Below are 21,979 nucleotides of genomic sequence, written 5' to 3'. Positions count from 1 at the left end.
AGGGTTTATTCTACACAAGATAGTGATTATTACCGTAGGGGACATACAATTAAAGTCAACTTTTCTATAATTTAGGATACTAACACATAACATACATGATTAGTAACATTCAATGTTAGTATATATACGGTAGCAATGCTAAAATACAAATGTTTAAACTTTTTAACATAAATTATGGTGCACAATCTGTTTGGTCACAGTGTACTGAAGAACAGGAAATAGCAGTTTGAAAGCCTATCCCCAAGGATTTTACCTTTTGAAGCATTTACTGGATTTCTGATGAGCTACTGCAGCCAGACTGTGGATTCTCCTAGTAGGAATGTAGGACATTTTATATAAGAATAAAGATACAAAACAAAATGTCAACACAGAACCAATATTATGTCCTTTCACAAAACTGAATTGATCTTGTGCCTCCGGTTTATTTACTTTTTAATGTGTGTGTATACTTTTTGTGTAAAATACACTGACTATTCATATATAAATATATACTATACTATACAGTATATCAGTGTGGTCAGAAGCGCAATTAAATAACACGAACATCACAATCTACAGAAAAGTCTTTTGGTAAAGCTGACAGAAATCAATTCAAAGTTCCCCATAACTTAATTGCGTTATCTGCCAGGATGTGGAAAAACAAGTACATTCACCAATATTCAATCCCTCAGGAGATTATAAGCAATCCAGGGCAAACTCAAAATGAAAGGCTGCAGCTCTGACAGATTGTGTATGTGCACATACAGTGCCTACAGAAAGTCTATACCCCCTTTCAAAATTTGTATCTTTTGTTGCCTTATAGCCTGGAATTAAAATGCATTAAAATAGTTTTTTTTCATTTATCTACACATCCTACCCCACAACTTCCAAGTGAAAAATTCTAGAAATGTGTAGAAAATGTATTTAAAATAAAAACTGAAATAGCTTGATTGGATATGTGTCCACCACCTAATAGCAATCCTAAATTAGCTCAGGTATAACCAGTCACCTTCAAAATCACACATCAAGTTAAGTGGCCTCCACCCGTGTTAAATTGTAGTGATTCACATGATTTCAGGATAAATTCAGCAGTTCCTGTAGGTTTCCTCTGCTGGGTAATACATTTCAAAGCAAAGACCATGAGCACCAAAACACAAAGGTGCTTTCAAAAGAACTCTGGGACAAAGTTGTTGAAAAGCACAGATCAGGGGATGGGTGTAAAAAAAATTTCAAAGTCCTTGAATATCCCTTGGAGCACGGTCAAGACGATTATTAAGAAGTGGAAGGTGTATGGCACCACCAAGACCCTGCCTAGATCAGGCCGTCCCTCCAAACTGGATGACCGAGCAAGAAGGAGACTGATCAGAGAGGCTGCCAAGAGGCCAATGGCAACGCAATGACAAGAGCTACAGGCTTTTATGGCCAACACTAGTCAAAGTGTGCATGTGATACCAATATTCCAAGCACTCCACAAATCTGGCCTGTATGGTAGGATGGCAAGAAGGAAGTCATTACTCAAGAAAGCCCACCTTGAATCCTGTTTGAAGTATGCAAAAAAACACTCAGGAGATTCTATAGCCATGTTTTGTGGTCTGATGAAACTAAAATGGAACTTTTTGGCCTAAATGCAAAGCGTTATGTTTGGCGCAAACCCAACACAGTGCATTGCCCAAAGAACACCATCCCTACTGTGAAGCATGGTGGTGGCAGCATCATGTTATGGGGATGTTTCTCATCGGCAGGAACTGGGGCACTTGTCAGGATAGAAGGGAAAATGAATGGAGCAAAGTACAGAGAAGTCCTTGAGGAAAACCTGCTGCTGCCAAAGCTACACTGGAGTGGCTAAGGAACAAAAAGGTAAATGTCCTTGAGTGGCCCAGTCAGAGCCCAGACCTAAATCCAATCAAAAACTTGTGGACAGAGCTTGAACAGTTTTGTAAAGAAGAATGGTCAAATATTGTCAAATCTAGGTTTGCAAAGTAGGTAGAGACCTATCTCAACAGACTCACAGCTGTAATTGCTGCCAAAGGTGCTTCCACCAAGTATTAACTCAGGGGGGTGGAGACTTATCCAATTCTGATCTTTCAGTTGTATATATATATATATATATATATATATATATATATATATATATATATATATATATATATATTCTCAATAAAAACTTTTTTTCCCCTTAACAGTGTGGAGTATGGTGTGTAGATAAGTGGAAAAAAAATCCTCATTTAAATGCATGAAACTCAGCACAATGACACAACAAAATGTGAAAAAGTTCAAGGGGGTGTAGACTTTCACTGTACTCTCTTTGATAGTCATACTCAAATAAAAACATACATAGTGATTCGCATATGTAAACACTGCACTCAATGCATATTTGTGGACACTTTGTAGGGACATGCTCCCTGAAGATGTATGTCTCCCTTAAGAGATAAAGGGGCAGTATTGGTCTGTTAGTTTAATTTTATGCAATGCATGATTGTGTACTAACTTGGATGCTCTGCTGGCTCCCAGTGCCCTTATTCCCCATACATACTACACAAAACAGAGAATAATTACTTGTGAAAGGTGCAATGAATAGAATCACCCACAGGATTGTGTCAGCCTGTTTGTTCCACACTGCCATGCCTGCTGGCCTATATTCACTCTTGCTTTTCTTTCAAAGAGAAACTGATTTGGTTTAGTGTGGCATGAATGCAAAATTCTAAACATTATTTAAAACCTGTAAAAATCTGTAAAATTTAACACAGTGCAATGACAGAAGACTGCACATTACAAAAGTAACGTAACTGCTATACTGTAGATTGTTGCAAGTTGAATAACCGGAAAGTAATTGTCCTACTGTTCTGAAAAAATAACATATCAAAAAAGAAAGATAATGATGCCACACTATAACAGGACTTACAAGCAGGACACAAGAAGTAACCCCAATCTATTTGGTTAAAGATTGTTGACAAATGTAAATGAAACGTTCACAGGAAAATATTAGCATTTTCAATATGTAACGAGATATACTGTGATTTAATATAATAAAAAGAAACCATCTAAGAACAGCTGCTGATAACTAATCTAGAGAAATTCAATTAAACAGACAACTGTACGTGTTGTTCACAAATTGATATTCTGGTCCATCCCAGAACCATTCCACAATGGTTATGTGATACCCAGCCCATTTAATAAGTATACATGGACTTGAACATTTGTCTGCAGATATATTATATTTGAAAGAAAAAAACATAATGATACAGTATTAGAAATGTAATTGTCAGTAGTTACTTGCATTTTATCATTTAATTTAGAAATATAGGTGTTCGTGGACATTGTACGGTATTAATAATGACACAACAATACAGAAATACAAAGCATACATATAAATTTCTTTTGCATGACAAACATGCAATAGAAGACGGTTAGCTTTGGTATGGAAATCATTCGCCTCACTATTAATCAATAGATTTGGTAACAGATAAATATGCAAACTACCATGTAATAAAGTCAGATTGAATCTACCGCCAAAAGTATGGCCTCTGCTGCACTTGTGACTTGCATGCATGAACACCAATGCTACACATTCAACATTATGTTTCTGACCCCCATGATTTGTTTACTTGGCAAATCTAAAACTAAATAAAAAGTTCTGTCCTAATGGTACATGCAGTGCTCACCTCAACTGGCGTATGACATTTGAATGTCAAACTTCCACCACCTGCTAAGACCTCCCGCCAAGTATAATGTATTCCTTCCATAACTCCCCATTGGGGTATGAAAAATGTATTACCATAATAGATTGACAGGCAAATAGGTTGCTCCGCTATTTACTGAAAGAATACATGTCTTTTTCCCTTTTATAGTGATGATTTCTTGCCATTCAAAATGCTGAATAGACTCGTTATTTCAGTCTTCATATCTCATTCCTTTAATAACATCCTCAGCCTGTTACTGGCTGCAATCTATTTTCAAACAGATGTTTTAACTGTTTTTTTTTTTTTTTTTTTTGCGCAACCACTGGGTCACTAATATACTTCCAAGTATCCTGGTTGTAAACAGGTAGTGGAACTTCTTGACCAGTTTTACTTCTCCTTTCTTTAAGTATGGTGGACTACTGTAAAATTCATTCAACAGCCATTTCTTTTGCACAGTATGTAAAACAATGCATTAAATAAGTTAGCTTTAATCAGACACATTATTTGTTAAACATTTAAGTCAATATGAGTTAAATACAATATAATAAGTCATACTGTATTTGAGTTGTATCAGGTATGTGATCAGTTGATTGATGGATTTAAATGGAGTCTTACAGTGTACCTTTCTTTCATTTGTCATTTTTCTTGAGAAGTGCTACTAGTAGTGCCTAATGCAGCTGAACAGGTGGGCCTCAGGTAAAAAGTTTAAGTCAGCCACAAGCCATATATAGTGGATTTGGGAATCCAGATGTAGTGAATAATCTTTGCCAGAAGCTTTGAGATGGCCTCCCTTGTTTCTTTAAGCACTCTTGGGTATATGTCATCAGGACCAGAGGATTTGTTTGTTTTGATAGCCTCAAGCCCTGTCAGTTCTACTGTTTGATTTATACCAAGTGCTTCTAGGGTTGTTTGAGGACTTATTGTGTCAAGGGGCATGTTGCTGACATCCTCACTGGTGAAATTTGTCATTGATCTCAGTAAAGCCTTTGATCATGTGGATCACAAGGTTCTTCTTTCTAAATTAATGCATACTGGGTTGAGTTTTTTTTTTCTTTTCCAGCTTAAGGTTTTAATTCATTGAAAGAAACCTACTGGTTTCTCAAATAGAGCCATATCACAGACACTTCTAATTACTTTTGGAGTTATAAAAGATTCAGACTTTAAGAGCCTCACTGTTTACTTTTTTCTTTCTAACTTTTGCAGTTTCTCAGGGTTGTGATTTTTTTTTTTTTTTTTTTTTTTTTTTTTTTGTGGTTTACTTGGGCGTTTTCCAAGAAAACAACCATATTTCCTTTTCAAACTGCATGTCAAGTTGCACAACCAGCCAAAAGCAAAAATTAAAACCACATTTGGACAAATAACTCAACAAAAAGACAAACCCTCCCAACAAGCAACCTAAACTGCGAATTAAACACTTATTTATTTTGTATTTTATTTTATTGGTGTAGTCAGCATTAGGTTATGGTTCTGCTGCTACATCTCACAGTATTTTAAATACCATTCTTTGTACAGTCCTCATTTAAAATGTTGCCCTTAAGCATTGAACACGATACCTGCCTTAGATCTTCCTCCATGTTCTTCAAACTTGTATCATTCACCTCCTATTGACCTCTCAGATTGTTTTTGGGTACAATCCAATAAACTGTTGATTTTATTCAAATTTTACAAATATGTATGCGATTGTGAGTACAGTACTCTCAAATTTGCACTTTTTACTTCGGTATCATGATATAATCTTTCCAAGGGGCTATAACTGTATATTGCATGCTCAAACTTCTGGCTTGTGTAATCCCTTGGGTCTTGCTTCTGCTACGCCCTTGAGGTAAACACATGCCAGCCATTCTGGAATGCAAGTAGAACACTGAAAACGCGTGCAGCATAACCCTTTAATAACAAAGTGGAATCCACATCTTGTTGGAAAAACTCATTAAAAGGTATTTGAATAAACTACAACCCTTCATCTGCAATGGAAAGATGGAATTATCAGCTCCCAGCTTCTTTGTGTTGTGGTTTCCTCTTTATATCAGACCCTCACTGCTGCGTCCCTTTTCCTGTTATTCTCTCTGTGCAACCGGAATTCGATCCTCACTGCTCTCTATCTCTCAATCACACCACCCATCAGCTCTTCATGTTGGAGTTAGACACACTGTGGAAACAGTTTTGAAATAATACGGAAAGTCTGTTCCAGGTAGTAGAAGACATGAGGCAAAAAAAAAGTTAAATAAATATTGTCATGGTATGTTGGAAACTTAGAAGCCTGCTCAATTTTGAGGTGAGGTGAACATTAGATGAATTTTACTCCAGCTCTGTGCCTATGTGTGCCCGGTGGACCAAAATAAAAATGCACTCAGCACAACAGAATAATTGCTTCCAAGGCAAACAGGGATGACATCCCATAACCATAATCTCCTAGCAACCACAACACCACAAATGCCTTGGCCCATGGAATAGTCAGACAAAGAAGAACAGGTTACTTAAATTTTTGTAATTGCCCCATGTTAAAGGATCAAACATTTCCCAGTTACACCTAGGCATTTTTTACATTAATACACACAGATACATCACTCAGACACACACACACAATACAACTAGAACAGACACACAGATACAATATACAAACACACCATATCAACTGCAACACAGACACACAATACCAACTAGCACAGATACATCACACAGACACACACACACACACACACACACAATACCAACTAGCACACAAACACACCATACCAACTGCAACACAGACACACACACACAAACAAACATACCATACCAGCTGCAGCATAAACACACACACACACACACACACACACACACACACACATACCAGCTGCAGCACAGATACAGCACACAGGCACTGAAATGCAGGTGTAGACCAGCGTGTATTTGTGACATGTCTCTCCACTATATACAGTATATTTCAAGAAAGTTACTATTAAGTCTTTGCTTATTGTCTCTGGGCTAATAGGAACAAATCCCAGTGTTGCAAAGTATTTTAATTAAAAAGTATTACTATTACAATATAGTAGCAATATCTTCTGATCACAATAAAATGACGCCCACTGGCACAGAAGCATGTTATAAACCCATGTCCTGGTAAAGAAGGAAGAGGTCATGTAGATGTTTTTACAGAAATAATAGTGCTACCAAAATATTCCACTCATACATTTTAGAGCACACAAACTTAAAATATTGAGAGAGATGTTAGCCGTAGCTATGAGAAGAAAAAGAAAACACCACCAATGCGGAAAGAGATTTTTTGAGGAAGCCTCAAATTTATTGTTTTGTTTCTGAAGTCACTTATCTCTGGATTTAAAACCAAGGATGGTAATAATAACACAACGCGTGTGGTGAAACGCAAGATCTCTGAAGAATGTACCATTTAAAAAAAGGTATGCAACACAGAGCAAAAATAAAGGACTTACATGCTTAAGGCCGGTTGTTTACAGTGTTTATATATGTTCCAACTCCAATCTGCAACATTAAAAAGCACTGCATACGAAGAGCAATTACATTTATGAGTTTTAAGGCCTGTTTTCTGTAATGCTTTTTTAGTTAGCTAGCCACTTTGAAACTACAGCTGAGTATGAAAACAAATTCTCAAGCTAACCGGTCTGTCAGCGAAGACAGCTACTTTATATATATGTGTGTGTGTATATATATATATATATTATATATACATATACACACACACACACACACACACACACACACACACATTCAGCAGGCTTTGCTTGGCACGATCTTCCTATTATAATAGACATATCCATATTCCTGGTGCTTTAATGTACTGGATGCAGTACATTAGTGTATTTCAGTCCTTGCTTTGTAAATAGACATTTCTTAATTTAAAAATGTACTTTAAGATAAAATTGAGGGACACAAATATAAAAGTCTTTTAAAATATATTCAAAAATACAGATATAAAATGGTTGTTTTGTTCTTGTATCAGTTCTTTTATTTTACAATCCTGTGAATCTGTCAGAGTTCTACCAAATGTAGAACATCCAATGTAATAGTTAATCATTAGTACTGTACTTTTTTAAAATTGGAAATAATATATGTACTTGCAGAAAGGTTTGCATTTTCACAACAAGGTTCTAAAACTGCTTCTAAAAGTGTCTGCTAATTCCAGTGCTGGACATACTGACAATAGTTTGCCATAGGTGCTTGAAAGCTACTTATCCATGGTATTAGCAGATGGCACACAGTGTTTTGTTATATGCTGAGAGACAACCTTGCAGATTTTTAATAAGGTAGATTTTGGTATCACTGTAGGACAGCAACTGTTCCACTTCAACCACTTGGAGATTTAAAAAAAAAAAACTTGAAATTGACAGTTATTGAGTTAAACAGGTATTATAGCTGAATGAGGATACAGTCCCAATGTATGCATCTGTACCTTTAGCTATGGCAGTGCTGAATAACAAATGTGCAGTTTTGGATATTATTCAGAAATTAATCTAAATTTAAAATGTCTCCAAACAGTGCGAGCAGATGGCAGTATTAAAAAATTAAAGGGTCATCTAGAGTAGACAATAAATCAATATTACACAGCACTGCAGACTAATAACAGTGTATTCACTTAAAAGGCTAAGAATAAAATTGCATTCCATAGTTACATTATGGGTAGCTACATTTGTAACCAGCAAGTCCATGGTCCCCAAGAGAAAATATCAGAGCATCTGAACCTTTGCCTTATTAGCACTTGTTCGTGAAAGTTTTTATTTAAATTTTCAGGAGGGTGTGTTGTAAATCAACTTTAGCTCAGACAGAAGTAGTCAGTTTAATGACTCTGAAAATGAAAGTTTTTTTAATGATGTAATGCCAAGCTTGGTGACTCACACAATCCTTTATTGGTGCTGCTTGTGGTCTGTTCCCCAGCGACAGCGAGTGGAAGCAACAGCGAGTGGGAGAAGTACAGGCGTGGAAAAGTACAGAGCAGTTTAGAAGCAGTAAGGAGAAATTGCATCTTGAATTGCTTTAATCAGAAAACAGAGGACATTGGGGAAACACAGCAGCAGCTCAAAGTCAAACAGCCGCGTGTGTTTTTCTGATAACAAACAAGCTGAAACTCGAAGCACCTGATTCAAATTCAGCGCCGTTTTGAGACACGGGTGAGGGGAGGAGCCAACAGCACAGCAGAACAACGCAGTTAAACGAGGCAGTCTTCCCAGCGACAGCGAGTGGAAGCGACAGTGAGTGGGAGAAGTACAGGCGTGGAAAAGTACAGAGCAGTTTAGAAGCAGTTTGAAAGCAGGTTGACGGCTGCAGAAGAAACTAAACTTCAAAAGAAAAACCCTCAACATGGTCTTCAAGCCAGTAATCTGTGACACCTGCTTGATGTGGGAAATCCGAGAAAACCCAGCGGAGCTAAACCAAGTGTGCGTAAAGTGCCGCACGATCCAGGATTTGCATAAACTAGTAAGTATGCTACAAATGGAGCTGGAAGAAGTGAGACAGCAACAGGATCTTGGGGAACTGGCACACCCACAATTCATGGAAGTCTGCATCACCCCTAACAGACTGAAAGCCACCAGGGAGATAGAAGGTCAGAACAGCTGGGTTCAGGTAGGCAGAAGCAGGGAAAAAAAGAAACTTTGTCAAACACAACCACCAGAAATCAAAACAACCAACAGATTTGAGTCACTTCAGAATTTTGATGAGCAGAACCAACAACAAGAGAATGAAAGGAACAACATCCAGGACCCCATTGACAGTGGTGACCAGACAGCAAAAAGAAGGGAGGTCATGATTGTTGGGGACTCCATATTGAGAAACACAGCAAGTTCAATTCGCAGTTTGGACCCCCTTACTACAACAGTGTGCTGCCTTCCAGGAGCCTCGGTCAAGCACATCACTGAGAACGTGGACAGGCTCCTAGAACGAACAGGAGATGACCCGGTAGTAGTCGTCCACATCGGTACAAACAACATTGGAAGAGACAGACCAAAATCCCTGCAAAACAAATTCAGAGAGCTAGGAAGGAAATTAAAAGAGAAAACCAAAACTGTGGTATTTTCTGGTATACTACCGGCACCTTGCAAAGGACCATATGGACAGCTGGAAATAATTAATCAAAACGCATGGCTGAAGACATGGTGCACATGGGAAGGCTTCACCTATCTTGATCATTGGACCACATTCTACAACGAGGACTATCTGTATAGACGGGACGGACTGCACTTAAATAACAAGGGAACCAGTCTACTTGGAGAAAAAATCCTCAAGCAGGTTCAGAAGCATTTAAACTAGAAAGGAAGGGGGGAGAAATCAACAAAAAAACAGAAGGGAGACCGCATCAAAACAAGAACAACAACTCAGGTAAGACAACCATTAAATGTATTTATCTAAATGCTAGAAGTATCAGAAACAAAATTCTAGAACTTGAAGCTACTGCACTAACAGGTAACTATGATGTGATAGGTGTTACTGAAACTTGGTTGTCTGAGAGTGATGGGGACGAATATAATATTTGTGGGTATACACTGTATAGGAAAGACAGGCAGGACAGAAGAGGAGGAGGGGTAGCGCTATACATAAGAAACAGTCTTCAAGCCCAGGTGTTAAACCTGGACAAAGAAAATAAAACCGAATCAATATGGGTCAGAATAACGGACAAAAATTCAAGGGGCATAATAATAGGAGCATGCTATAGACTGCCAGATTCAGACAGTGAGCAAAATAATCTGTTATACAATGACATTAGAAATGCGTGTAGCAAAGGAGAAGCCATACTAATGGGGGATTTCAACTTCCCCCATATAAAATGGGAAAACCCGGTGGGTAGCACGAAGGATGAAATTGAAATGGTGGAAATGACAAATGACTGCTTCCTAACACAATTTGTCAAGGCACCGACTAGAGGGGAGGCATGCCTTGATTTAGTCTTTTCAAATAACGAAGACAGAATAACTAAAACAGAGGTCAGAGAACCACTGGCAAACTCAGACCACAACATGGTCTCATTTGAAGTGTTTTTTAAAACCCCAAAAGTAATGACTAAAGCTAAGGTTTACAATTTTAGAAAAGCAAACTATGAAGGTATGAAACAGAGACTAACAGAAGTAGACTGGAGTAAAATAGAGAAAACACCCACAGAAGAAGGATGGTTGTTCTTCAAAAATGTAGTACTAGAGGCGCAAAACAATTACATCCCTAAAGTAGACAAATCTAAATGTAAAACTAAATTGCCAAAATGGTTTAATAGATCAATTAAAAAAAATATTCAGCGAAAAAAGGCACTTTACAGAGCATTAAAAAAGGACCAAAAAGAAAGTACACAGAAAGAGTACACGGAACTGCAAACGCAAGTCAAAAATGAAGTTAGAAAGGCCAAGAGAGAAATAGAAATGAACATTGCTAAGGGAGCTAAAACCAATTCCAAAATGTTTTTCCAATATTACAACAGCAAGCGAACATTCAAAGAGGAGATTAAATGTTTAAGAGATACAAATGGCAAAATCGTAGATGAAGAAAAAAAAATAGCAAATATATTAAATGATTACTTTTCACAAGTTTTTACAAAGGAAGATACTGACAACATGCCCCACATGTCATCCAGTTCCTATCCAGTTTTAAATAACTTTAGCATAACTGAGGCAGAAGTGTTAAAGGGACTAGGAGCTCTTAAAATAAACAAATCCCCTGGGCCGGATGAGATCCTCCCAGTAGTACTCAAAGAAATGAAAGAAGTAATTTACAAACCGCTAACCAAGATCATGCAGCAGTCTCTTGACACAGGGGTGGTACCGACAGACTGGAAAATTGCAAACGTAATACCGATCCACAAAAAGGGAAACAAAACTGAACCAGGTAACTACAGACCAGTAAGCCTGACTTCTATTATATGCAAACTTATGGAAACTATAATAAGATCCAAAATGGAAAATTACCTATATGGTAACAGGGTCCTGGGAGACAGTCAACATGGTTTTAGGAAAGGGAGATCGTGTCTAACTAAACTTGCTTGATTTTTTTGAGGATGCAACATCGATAATGGATAATTGCAAAGCATATGACATGGTTTATTTGGATTTCCAAAAAGCTTTTGACAAAGTCCTGCACAAAAGATTAATTCTCAAACTGAACGCAGTAGGGATTCAAGGAAACACATGTACATGGATTAGGGAGTGGTTAACATGTAGAAAACAGAAAGTACTGATTAGAGGAAAAACCTCAGAATGGAGTGTGGTAACCAGCAGTGTACCACAGGGATCAGTATTAGGTCCTCTGCTATTCCTAATCTACATTAATGATTTAGATTCTGGTATAGTAAGCAAACTTGTTAAATTTGCAGACGACACAAAAGTAGGAGGAGTGGCAAACACTGTTGTAGCAGCAAAGGTCATTCAAAATGATCTAGACAAGATTCAGAACTGGGCAGACACATGGCAAATGACATTTAATAGAGAAAAGTGTAAGGTACTGCACGCAGGAAATAAAAATGTACATTATAAATATCATATGGGAGATACTGAAATTGGAGAAGGAATCTGTGAAAAAGACCTAGGAGTTTTTGTTGACTCAGAAATGTCTTCATCTAGGCAATGTGGGGAAGCTATAAAAAAGGCTAACAAGATGCTCGGATACATTGTGAAAAGTGTTGAATTTAAATCAAGGGAAGTAATGTTAAAACTGTACAATGCACTAGTAAGACCTCATCTTGAATATTGTGTGCAGTTCTGGTCACCTCGCTATAAAAAAGATATTGCTGCTCTAGAAAGAGTGCAAAGAAGAGCGACCAGAATTATTCCGGGCTTAAAAGGCATGCCATATGCAGACAGGCTAAAAGAATTGAATCTGTTCAGTCTTGAACAAAGAAGACTATGTGACGACCTAATTCAAGCATTCAAAATTCTAAAAGGTATTGACAGTGTCGACCCAAGGGACTTTTTCAGCCTGAAAAAAGAAACAAGGACCAGGGGTCACAAATGGAGATTAGACAGGGGGCATTCAGAACAGAAAATAGGAGGCACTTTTTTACACAGAGAATTGTGAGGGTCTGGAATCAACTCCCCAGTAATGTTGTTGAAGCTGACACCCTGGGGTCCTTCAAGAAGCTGCTTGATGAGATTCTGGGATCAATAAGCTACTAACAACCAAACGAGCAAGATGGGCCGAATGGCCTCCTCTTGTTTGTAAACTTTCTTATGTTCTTATGTTCCAGTAGTGGAGCATGTAGCTGACTGAGTGAAGTAATATAAAAGACATGTATGTCTGCTTGTGGCCTCTGAAGCAGGTATATTATGTATGGACATGACCTTCCCAGAATTCCCTACAGTGCAAACAATGGGTGAAGGCATACCCCTGATGGCCATTGGTTGTAATTACATGTATTCATGTTGTCATCACAAGTGGTAGTAAACTGATAAACATTGCTTTCTGTATGCAAGGCATTGAAACAGCAGAGGCACCACTTTAAAGTACAAGGCAAACAAGCACATTTAATCATTCACTAACAATTTAACACAACAAGCTTCACATTTTGATCACTGCATACCTGAACAGTTGATACAATCCAAGCTAAAATACCTTCTAAGGTATGGACATTTTTAATCTGTAAATAGAAAAGTATTTCTGGAATTTTGCTTTAAAAAGGTGCCTTTTAGATATCTTGATCAGCTATTTCTTTTTCGTGAAGAAATCTGGCAAAGGTTATCGATCTGATACAATTTTAAAAGAACTGAAATGCATTAGACAGATTTATGATTGAATGAAGAGCGTCTTTTAGAGCACAATCCATTGGTGCTGCGTTGTATCTGTTAAAGAATAAAAAAAAACCACCAATAATGAGGTGTAGAACTTCTTCAAAGTCTTCATGAACCTTCCAAGGAATGTGGATTAAACTTGGTGGGAAGAATATAAGTCACTTATTCTTTTGTACTGATTTGTGCTGAAAGACTACTATCCTTTGAATACCTACATTGTACTCAGCAGCCAATCACAAGTTTAATTGAGAACGGCTGAATGGCTAAGGACGAACCCATTGGTGTATCAATATTTACGCAGTGATAACCATTGCTTCAAAATATATGTTATTACTTCGTATTACTTTCACTGTTCCTGCTTTCATTGCTGTGTAAGTGATGTGTAGATGCAAACCGTCTCTCTGATTGCTGTATTATAGGAGTATAGGCAGTGTGGAGCTCTTGTCCAGAGTAGCTGTTTCAACTGTTTTACATTGCAATTTGTAAACCGTCTCTTTGACTACAAACTGGCGCGTTACTTAATCTCAAATACATACATCTCAGCAAGCCTTCATCACAAAACTTTATATAAAACTTTATATAATCAACACTATTTGAAGATATGTACAGTACTGACCAGATGGTTATTTTTTCTCAATTGCCCTGTTTGAAGAAAAAAAGGTTTTCAAACGCAGGGATGCATCCACTGTTGTTAAAGAAATTCTAAGTGCTTTTTTTAATACTTTGGGTACAGTCTGGGGCAGTGGTTCGAATTACTTGGAGTTTTTTGTTGTTTCAAACTCTGCCTGTGAAAACTCAGTGACCCTGCGAGCCAGTGGGTTGGTGCTCTTGAGAAGCTCCATGGCAGACACTCTTGTTCCTGGGCTGGGCCTGCTGCCTTTCTTCTGAAGCAGGGCAATGAAGTTCTCATTCCTGGATCTTGACCTCGGCATGCTGCTGCTGCTGACCGGAGATGCTGCCTTTTGCTCAGCAGTGGAGATGGCTGGGGAGTTGCTCTTGATTGGAGACACCAAGCTTTGTCTGCTGCCAAAAGTGTCCCCAGGTTCTACCCTTCCGAGAACTTTCCTTTTAGACCTTTAAAAAAAAAAATCATAAGATTAGTTAGATATATTTGTGTTTAACACATACAGTACATTGAGAGTAAGAGATCAATGTTCAACACAATCAATGAAACTGATGCAATTTTCTCTTTTGTTTCTGTGGACTCCTAAGAAATTCTGCAAAATTAAAGCTTTACCATGTCATTAAGAACATGTTTATGACACACCATATTCAATATTGTAATGACCTAAATATCAGTGACATAAAAAAGCTCCATATTCTAGTCACCAAAAGTAAACTGTGGAGAGAGAGAGAGAGAGAGAGAGAGAGAGAGAGAGAGAGAGAGAGAGAGAGAGAGAGAGAGAGGTCCAGCGAACACAGTTGGGAAATAAAGTGGTGATAAGCCGAGTGAAGGAGACGCTTCTTCACAGAGAGTTGTGAGGCTACAGAATGGGTTACCGAATGTTGTTGAGGCAGAATTACTTGAATCCTTTAAGACCCAACTTGACAAAGTTTTGAGATCAATCGACTACTAGGAACCGGACAAGCGCCAGATGGACCAAGTGGCCTCCTCTCGTTTATACATTTTCTTACGATTTGATGCTCTTACATTATATACAGTTGGTCTGTTTGTTATAAGCATTTCTACAGGTAATGCAGAACATATTTTGTGCTTTTATAAGCATTTATCTGATAGCAACATGGAAGGCCAATTCGTATTACAGATATTTGCCATTTTGCCAAATTATGATTTTTTTTTTATTATTTTATTATTATTATTTGTATTTTTTTAAAGCTTAGTAAATATGTCGTGCTATTCACAAAGTGCCACTACCTGTGAATTAGAGTGAAAAGGTCCTCAGTAGTATGGGTCGTTGTTGTTTGAACAAACACATCATCTTCATCCTCAGTAAGGCTTAATGGAGTTTTATCAGGGCTGATGTCTTCAATACTCCTGCCTATGGAAATAAGGAAAAAAATGATATTGTGTTGGGAGATACAGTTAGAAGGTTAATTGATCTATCTGATTTCTTTGAATCAGATCTGAGGACCTGGGTAACCCATTTCAAGTCCCCGAAAGGATGAGCACACTCACACTGTAATCAACATATTGTACTGTACAGTGTTTCATTATATCAGCCTCCTGATGGACATCCTTCTCTAATAAAAGTAAGTAAATATATTTAATATAGTAACCTGAGTGCTAAAAATAAGTACATCAGTTCTAAAATAAATGTTTTTTTTTTTTGTTTTTTTTAATTAGCATATATTTATATTTGTAATGAGTTTCATGTGGGGAAAGTGTAAAACATTATATTGTGTACTGACCTGTAGGAGTACCAGCAAGGGAAGTTTCAACATCTGGATCTTGGTTGCATTCTGTGATGCTAAGTGCAATGAGTTTGACCTGGTTTTCTGCATGTCTAGGAACAACTTCAGCCATTAGTGATCCCGTGCTGCTTGAGTGACTGGTATTCAAAGTGATAACAGGCCTGTCTGTTGCCTCATTAACATTAAGTGAATTGGTTGGCAAGAGTAATATATTGGGCTTCTTGGGAACTGGTGGAGGTATCTTGCTTCTCTTCTTCTCCATATCAGCCAGACTTTGGACAGTTATTCTGTTAGGCAGGGTTTTACTCTGGTCATCTCCCTCTTGACTGCCCTGAGAGAGACGTTTTACAGAGTCCATAACTCTATCAAGATTGGTTATCTGCTGGGGAGGAGACACGTGAACACTGCTTGGACTTTCCATTGATTGGGGCTTTCTGTTTTGAGGCTTTTCGACGATATTGTCTGCAGGTGATCCCTTTTCTTTTGGAGACAGTGGTGGTGATTCCAAAGCAAGATGGAAGGCTGAGGCGAATTTTAGCATCAGATTCCCAGGCCTTTTGGGCAGAGGTGGCTTCTCTGCGACAGGTGGCTTGACTTTCTTCTGTGGTGTTACAAATGCCTCGCTTCTTTGTTTTTCTTCTATGATATCAGAAGAACCACCTGCATTATCTTCTGGTTCAGACTTGCTGACTGAACGTAGACGAATAGACCTCAGATCTGACTGGGTCACTATGGGCATGGCTGCTTGGTTGGGACTAAGCTTCTGTACAGGTTTACCATTTGTGGAGGAATCTGAATGGCGTCTACTAGCTTTGGGTTTGCCTTTGTTGGACACTGTAGTCCCTGAGAGATCCAAGTGAGAGGGTGGTGTAATTGGCAGCTCAAAGGACAGCCTTGAACGAGGGCTTTTCTCTCTTGGAGAAACAGCTGGAAGTGAGGATTTCCTTACAGGGACCTTGGGCCTCATCCTACAGCCTTGTGGGGAAGGGCCGGTGATCAATGATATCGGAATGGTTGGGGTTGGAGTTTCAGATTGGCTAGAATATCCACTTGAGGGGGACATGAAACCTGGAGGCTTCAAAGGAGAAATTCTGGATTCAGCTTCCGCAGATAGCTGGGAAGGGGAGGTAGCTCGAGAGGTGGTCAGAGAAGTGAGGGAATCAGAGCTGCCACATACTTTCATGCACTCAATTACAGTTGTACCCGTGGCAGTGCTGGAGTTTGACAGTGACCTATATGGATCATTAGACTTCCAGTCATTCAGGTACCAGTGGTTAGGGTAACTCGTATCACCCTCTCTTCCTATGGATGGTGTTTCTGTTATCAAGATCTGCAGTCCTCTTTCATCTCCATGTACCTTGGAATTGACGTTATCGGGCCCTGACAGGAATGAGTTCTGTATGATATTCTGGTTTCTGGGAATGAAAAGGCTCTTTGGCCTCTCACTTTTGGTCAAGGCAATGACCTCTGCTTTCTGCACCCCTTCATCTTTCTTCAAAGAGATGTTCCGCACAGGTGGGTCAGGCTTCTTCTTTGGCTTCTTGAGGGAAATACTCCTTGACCTTTGCCTTGGGCGACCATTTTGGCTGGCTGTAATGGACACATTGTCGGCGCTTGCACTGTCCTCAGAGCTCGCACTGGGATAGTTCATGGCGTAATTGTCACTCTCCTTCCTGTGGTCAAAGCAGATGTTTTCTGCTGAACAAAAAGAGCCTGAATCTGTAGGGGTTGATAAAGATCTTTCCCGAAACTTGAAGGCATCTGCCTGAGTTTGCGTCCCATGACCTGGGCTTACAGCTGTTGCTTCTATTTCATTTTTTCCGCTCACATTGTGAGTTCTTTCTGTTGGTTCCACAGAAACAGATGTGAAGGAATTTGAGCATGATCCTGAACTCATTGAAAGTCCTGAGTTGCCTTGGGACGTGCATTTGAGAAAGCTCTCAGACTGCCAAGGCTGCCTTGCTACCGGACTTGCTGGCAACATGTAACTAAATGAGTTATTCCAGGAGGGAGAGAATGTAGAATCCTTTGGTCCATTCCATCTAGGACTGGCACACATAATGGCAGTGTGATCCATCCTGCTTGAATTACCAGGAGACCTTGACAAGATTTGGCCCAGATCACTAGAAGTCTTTCTTAATAGTGAAAAGTGATTAGTTGAATCTACAGCAGCTGCAGAATGTCTGCCACTTGTACCTTCTGGAGAGTAGGATCCTTGAGTAAGGTTGATACTAGCAGATTGTTCATCATCTAAATGATCATCACCTGGAAGATGTAAAAAAAAATATCATGTTAACTCTGACTGGAAGACAGTTTCCCAGACCATGTTTTGCTGGTACGTTATTTAAACAAGTTGTAGCAACATTTTTTTTCGGAACACTGCTACTTACTCTTTAAGGTCAATAATCAACAGGATATCGGTGAAGAAAACCATCAAGAAATCTATTTAAAACTAAAGACGTATTATACACTTTTTATTAGATGGGCACATTGAACATGTTTGTGAGCCAATTTCAATTTAAGAATAAACAGATTACATTGTGGGTAATAAAATGATCCAGTGTAACCTAGGACCCAAATTGTTGCAAATCCCTGTGAAATCCAGATCTCTATGAGCAGTTATAAGTTTCAGTTATATGTAAAAACTCGTCGGGAAATCAAGAGCTATTCAGACATTTTTCTACTGAGCTTACATCTCATTTCCAAGGGTGTTCTGACATTACATTTTAACTACAGAAATATACAGGGTGATTCTTTACTGCCGGAGCGTTGTAGTAACTGGAGGGTAAGTGGAAGATGATATGCTTCCTTTGGCCACCAGAGGGTTGTTCAATAGTGTCAACATTTAAGTAGAATTGAAAACAATGTAAAACAACGATCATGGAGTTTCCACTCGGGTCAATTTACACGTGAAATGGCGATGCGCATGCACGTTTGGGAGAATTACTTTTGTGAATCAGGTTTGTGGCTGAAAAAACGGCCAAAGAGAGGGATAGGGTAAATCTTAATTACTTGTGTAAATGACGAAACAATCAATGCCCAGTTTCGCATGGAAACCCACATTTCATGTGTAAATGTTAATGAGCGTGTTTATTCTTAACTATAAACATTGCAAGGGAGCAGGTCAGTGGTTACTGTGGATTCCAAGACGGCAGAAAGTAGTGGCTGAAGGACAATTTTATGGTTAGCAGTGGTGTAGTTCACCTTAATGATATTTTTTTCATTATTGTTTTTTGCTGTGTCTGGTCTGTCATGTTATATATCTCTTGTGGTTTACAGTTCTGTATAAAACCACTTACCATGATCTGCGTTATGCCCTTGTTATAGTATTAAAGCAGCTGTTTGAGAATACCCTTGATGTAAAAATTATGCTAAAGTTAAACACAAAAAGCAAGTGAGCTGCTTAAATGTAAATGAATTAATTTCAGTCCTTTTTTTGTTCCCAGCTATGTCCAAAGACAATGCGTGTCTCCCCTACACGTTAGTAAATATAGTTGGTGAACTGAATGTCATGTGACAGCTCGATCGCCCAAAACAGCAGAACAAACATCCAACAAGTTGTTGATGCCCTCTCAGAACTGAACAAATAAAATTGCAAATTAACATATTGATTGTGTTTTATTTTTTTCATTAATATTTAGCACAATAGCAAATCCAACATAACTTAAAAGAAAGGAGAGAATCTCTGGCATCACAAGCCTCCTCAGATCGCTGCTGTCTAATTGAAACTGGCGGCTGAAGTAACCTTCATAGTTGCCAAGTCTGCTTATAAGTGAAATTGGGCTTGTTTTGAGAGTTGCGGGTTGTAATTTGCATAAATACCCACTCTAACATGGGTTGCGCTTGTTTTGGCCTTGTTGTGAAAGTTTACTCAGACTTTTGACTGGTACTGTGTGTATATATATATATATATATATATATATATACACATATATATATATATATACATATATATATATATATATATATATATATATATATATACATACACACACATATATATACATATATATATATATATATATATATATATATACATATATATATATATATATATATACACACACACATAATATATATATATATATATACACATATATACATATACACACACACACACACACACACACAAGCTCAAAGAGCCAGCTGCCCAACGTTTCGATATGTTCTACATATCTTTCTCAAGGGAGACTGTGTTTGAATCAAAACATTGGAGGTATTTATAGGTGTTTGACAGCATGACAACTACTTGTTATTATTTATATTCAAATCCGTGATTTATTCTTACATGATGTAATGGTGTTCTATATGTGACATCACTTTTACTTATATCTTTAAATCTATATTAATTCTAATTAACATTATTTTATATAAACTTATATTTATATTATCATGCAATGCTGGCTCTGATGTTCAGCCTTGATATGGTTTCCCCAGCGCATCAGCATGCACAACTTTTTAATTATTTAATTATTTTTAACTTTTCAGCCATGGTGATCTGCAATACCTGTTGGTCAGTTTCATTTTATACCTCCTAGTTTATATTTTTAATTAATGAGTCGTAAGATAAATTAGTTGAAACAGTATTCACTACTAATGACATTTGAAATACAATCTGGGCAAGAGCAGTACAACACATTATTAACCAACAAGGCACAAGGTATTTCACTTTATTAAAGCAGCTTAGATTCACTCATGTACCAGTTCTCTGCGCAATCGAAACACATTGTCACTAGTAATCTTCAAAAACAGCACAAGTACTTTACACATAGCTAATTTACATATCAACCCCCACCTTTCCCATTCATTTGCATGACGTCGGGTGAAAAGCCCGGTTTACTCAAGTAAAATAAACTGAGTGAACTGTAAATCTAGAAAGCATTTTACACAAGACATTTTTCTTGTGTAAATGTCTTGAGTTAAAAAAAATAAAAACTTGCATGGAAACCCCATGAATGGTGCATGAATTATGAATCACCCTGTTGATATAGTGACTTGTCAAGGTTTAAGCTCTGTCCTAATTAAGTACTTCGGAGCATTCTTCCCACAAACGATGGAGGATCTAGGTTTTGTCCTACTGTGTCACCTTTGTCCTCCAGGGAGAGCTCAGGCATGCCAATTATGGTTCTTCTCCTTCTCAGGGTCGACTTTGGGTTCACTGCTGTCTCAGCATTAAAAAGGGAGTGGTGCAAACTGGCATGTTTATCAAGGGTCTGACCTGAAGTTGAAACAGAAAGATTTGCCAATCTGAAAACAGAGACTACTGCACTTCTCCTTGAGCTCTAAACGGAGGTATGGATGTCAGCGAAGCAGGAATGTAAATGGAAGGCAGAAACAGTGGCAAGGAGTCTGCAGGTAGGACTTTAAAGTTAGTGTTTGCGTTGACAATGATTATTTAGCACTGTAATTTTTTGTAGATGAAAATGAAGTCTTGAAAGCAGTGGCATCACTAAAAAGCTTATGGGAGGTACTTAAACAAAACACACTTCAACAACGGTTCTTCCACTTTACTTGGTTTCACCTGTGCACTGTAGATATCCCAAAACGCTTTCCATACTAAATTAGTGATAGTCCTGAACACAATGTGCATTCAGATAATAAAACCCATGACAAATAACAAGACCAGCAATAAAACGTACAAATTAAGCTTCCTAACTTCTCATAAATGAGAATGGACATACAAGATTTCAAAATGTTGAATGCTTACAAATTCAATTCAAAACTGATCGGTTTCCTCATCATAGGGATAACATTTGGACCGATCCTTATCATCCTTATTAAAGTAATGTAATACACCAGGAGGATAAGAGTGATGTTTAAATTATAATTATTACAAGTCAAGTCCTTATAGGAACCGACAGCATTAGCAGTAACTACACGCATAACTTCAACCACAACAAAATCTTCAGAAACTGATTAAATACGTTACTGCATTGATTAGATGAGCGATGATCTTTTTGGTTAGAAAATGGCAGCTATTGCATGCGCCTGCTAATTTAAGATGAAACAAATGATCAGGCTGTCAATACTGTGTATACAGGCTTACAGTATGTATTGTATATAGTGTTAACCTCATGGGTGCAAATGAATCAGGAGTTAGAATTAAAGATAAAGACGATTTGACATTATGGAGATCATTCAATTAGACTCAAATGTGTAAATATTAGTGGCTCTTCACATAATATACAAATGTACATATTAACATTAAAACAAATGCATACATTCTGATTAAAG

At 37.9% G+C, this 21,979-nt stretch overlaps 1 protein-coding gene across 3 annotated transcripts in view; it reads right to left on the bottom strand.

The window, feature by feature from the left end:
- Window positions 1–13,088: 13,088 nt before the first annotated feature.
- LOC121318700 (NHS-like protein 2) overlaps window positions 13,089–21,979 on the bottom strand; it is a 40,874-nt gene continuing 31,983 nt past the window's right edge. For 2 of the 3 annotated variants that reach the window (XM_041255653.1, XM_041255655.1), the window contains 4 exons: window positions 20,832–20,963; window positions 15,743–18,010; window positions 15,249–15,372; window positions 13,089–14,446 (listed from right to left, as the gene is read on the bottom strand). In XM_041255653.1, the coding sequence (XP_041111587.1) occupies window positions 14,125–14,446; window positions 15,249–15,372; window positions 15,743–18,010; window positions 20,832–20,963 (2,846 nt within the window). In that variant the 3' untranslated portion in view covers window positions 13,089–14,124. The remainder of the gene's footprint in view (window positions 14,447–15,248; window positions 15,373–15,742; window positions 18,011–20,831; window positions 20,964–21,979) is intronic. The other variant, XM_041255654.1, reaches the window with a different exon arrangement.

Source organism: Polyodon spathula, chromosome 7, assembly GCF_017654505.1.
Source record: "Polyodon spathula isolate WHYD16114869_AA chromosome 7, ASM1765450v1, whole genome shotgun sequence".
In the NCBI taxonomy this organism is placed as follows: domain Eukaryota; kingdom Metazoa; phylum Chordata; class Actinopteri; order Acipenseriformes; family Polyodontidae; genus Polyodon; species Polyodon spathula.
This window is presented reverse-complemented; position numbering and strand designations above follow the sequence as displayed.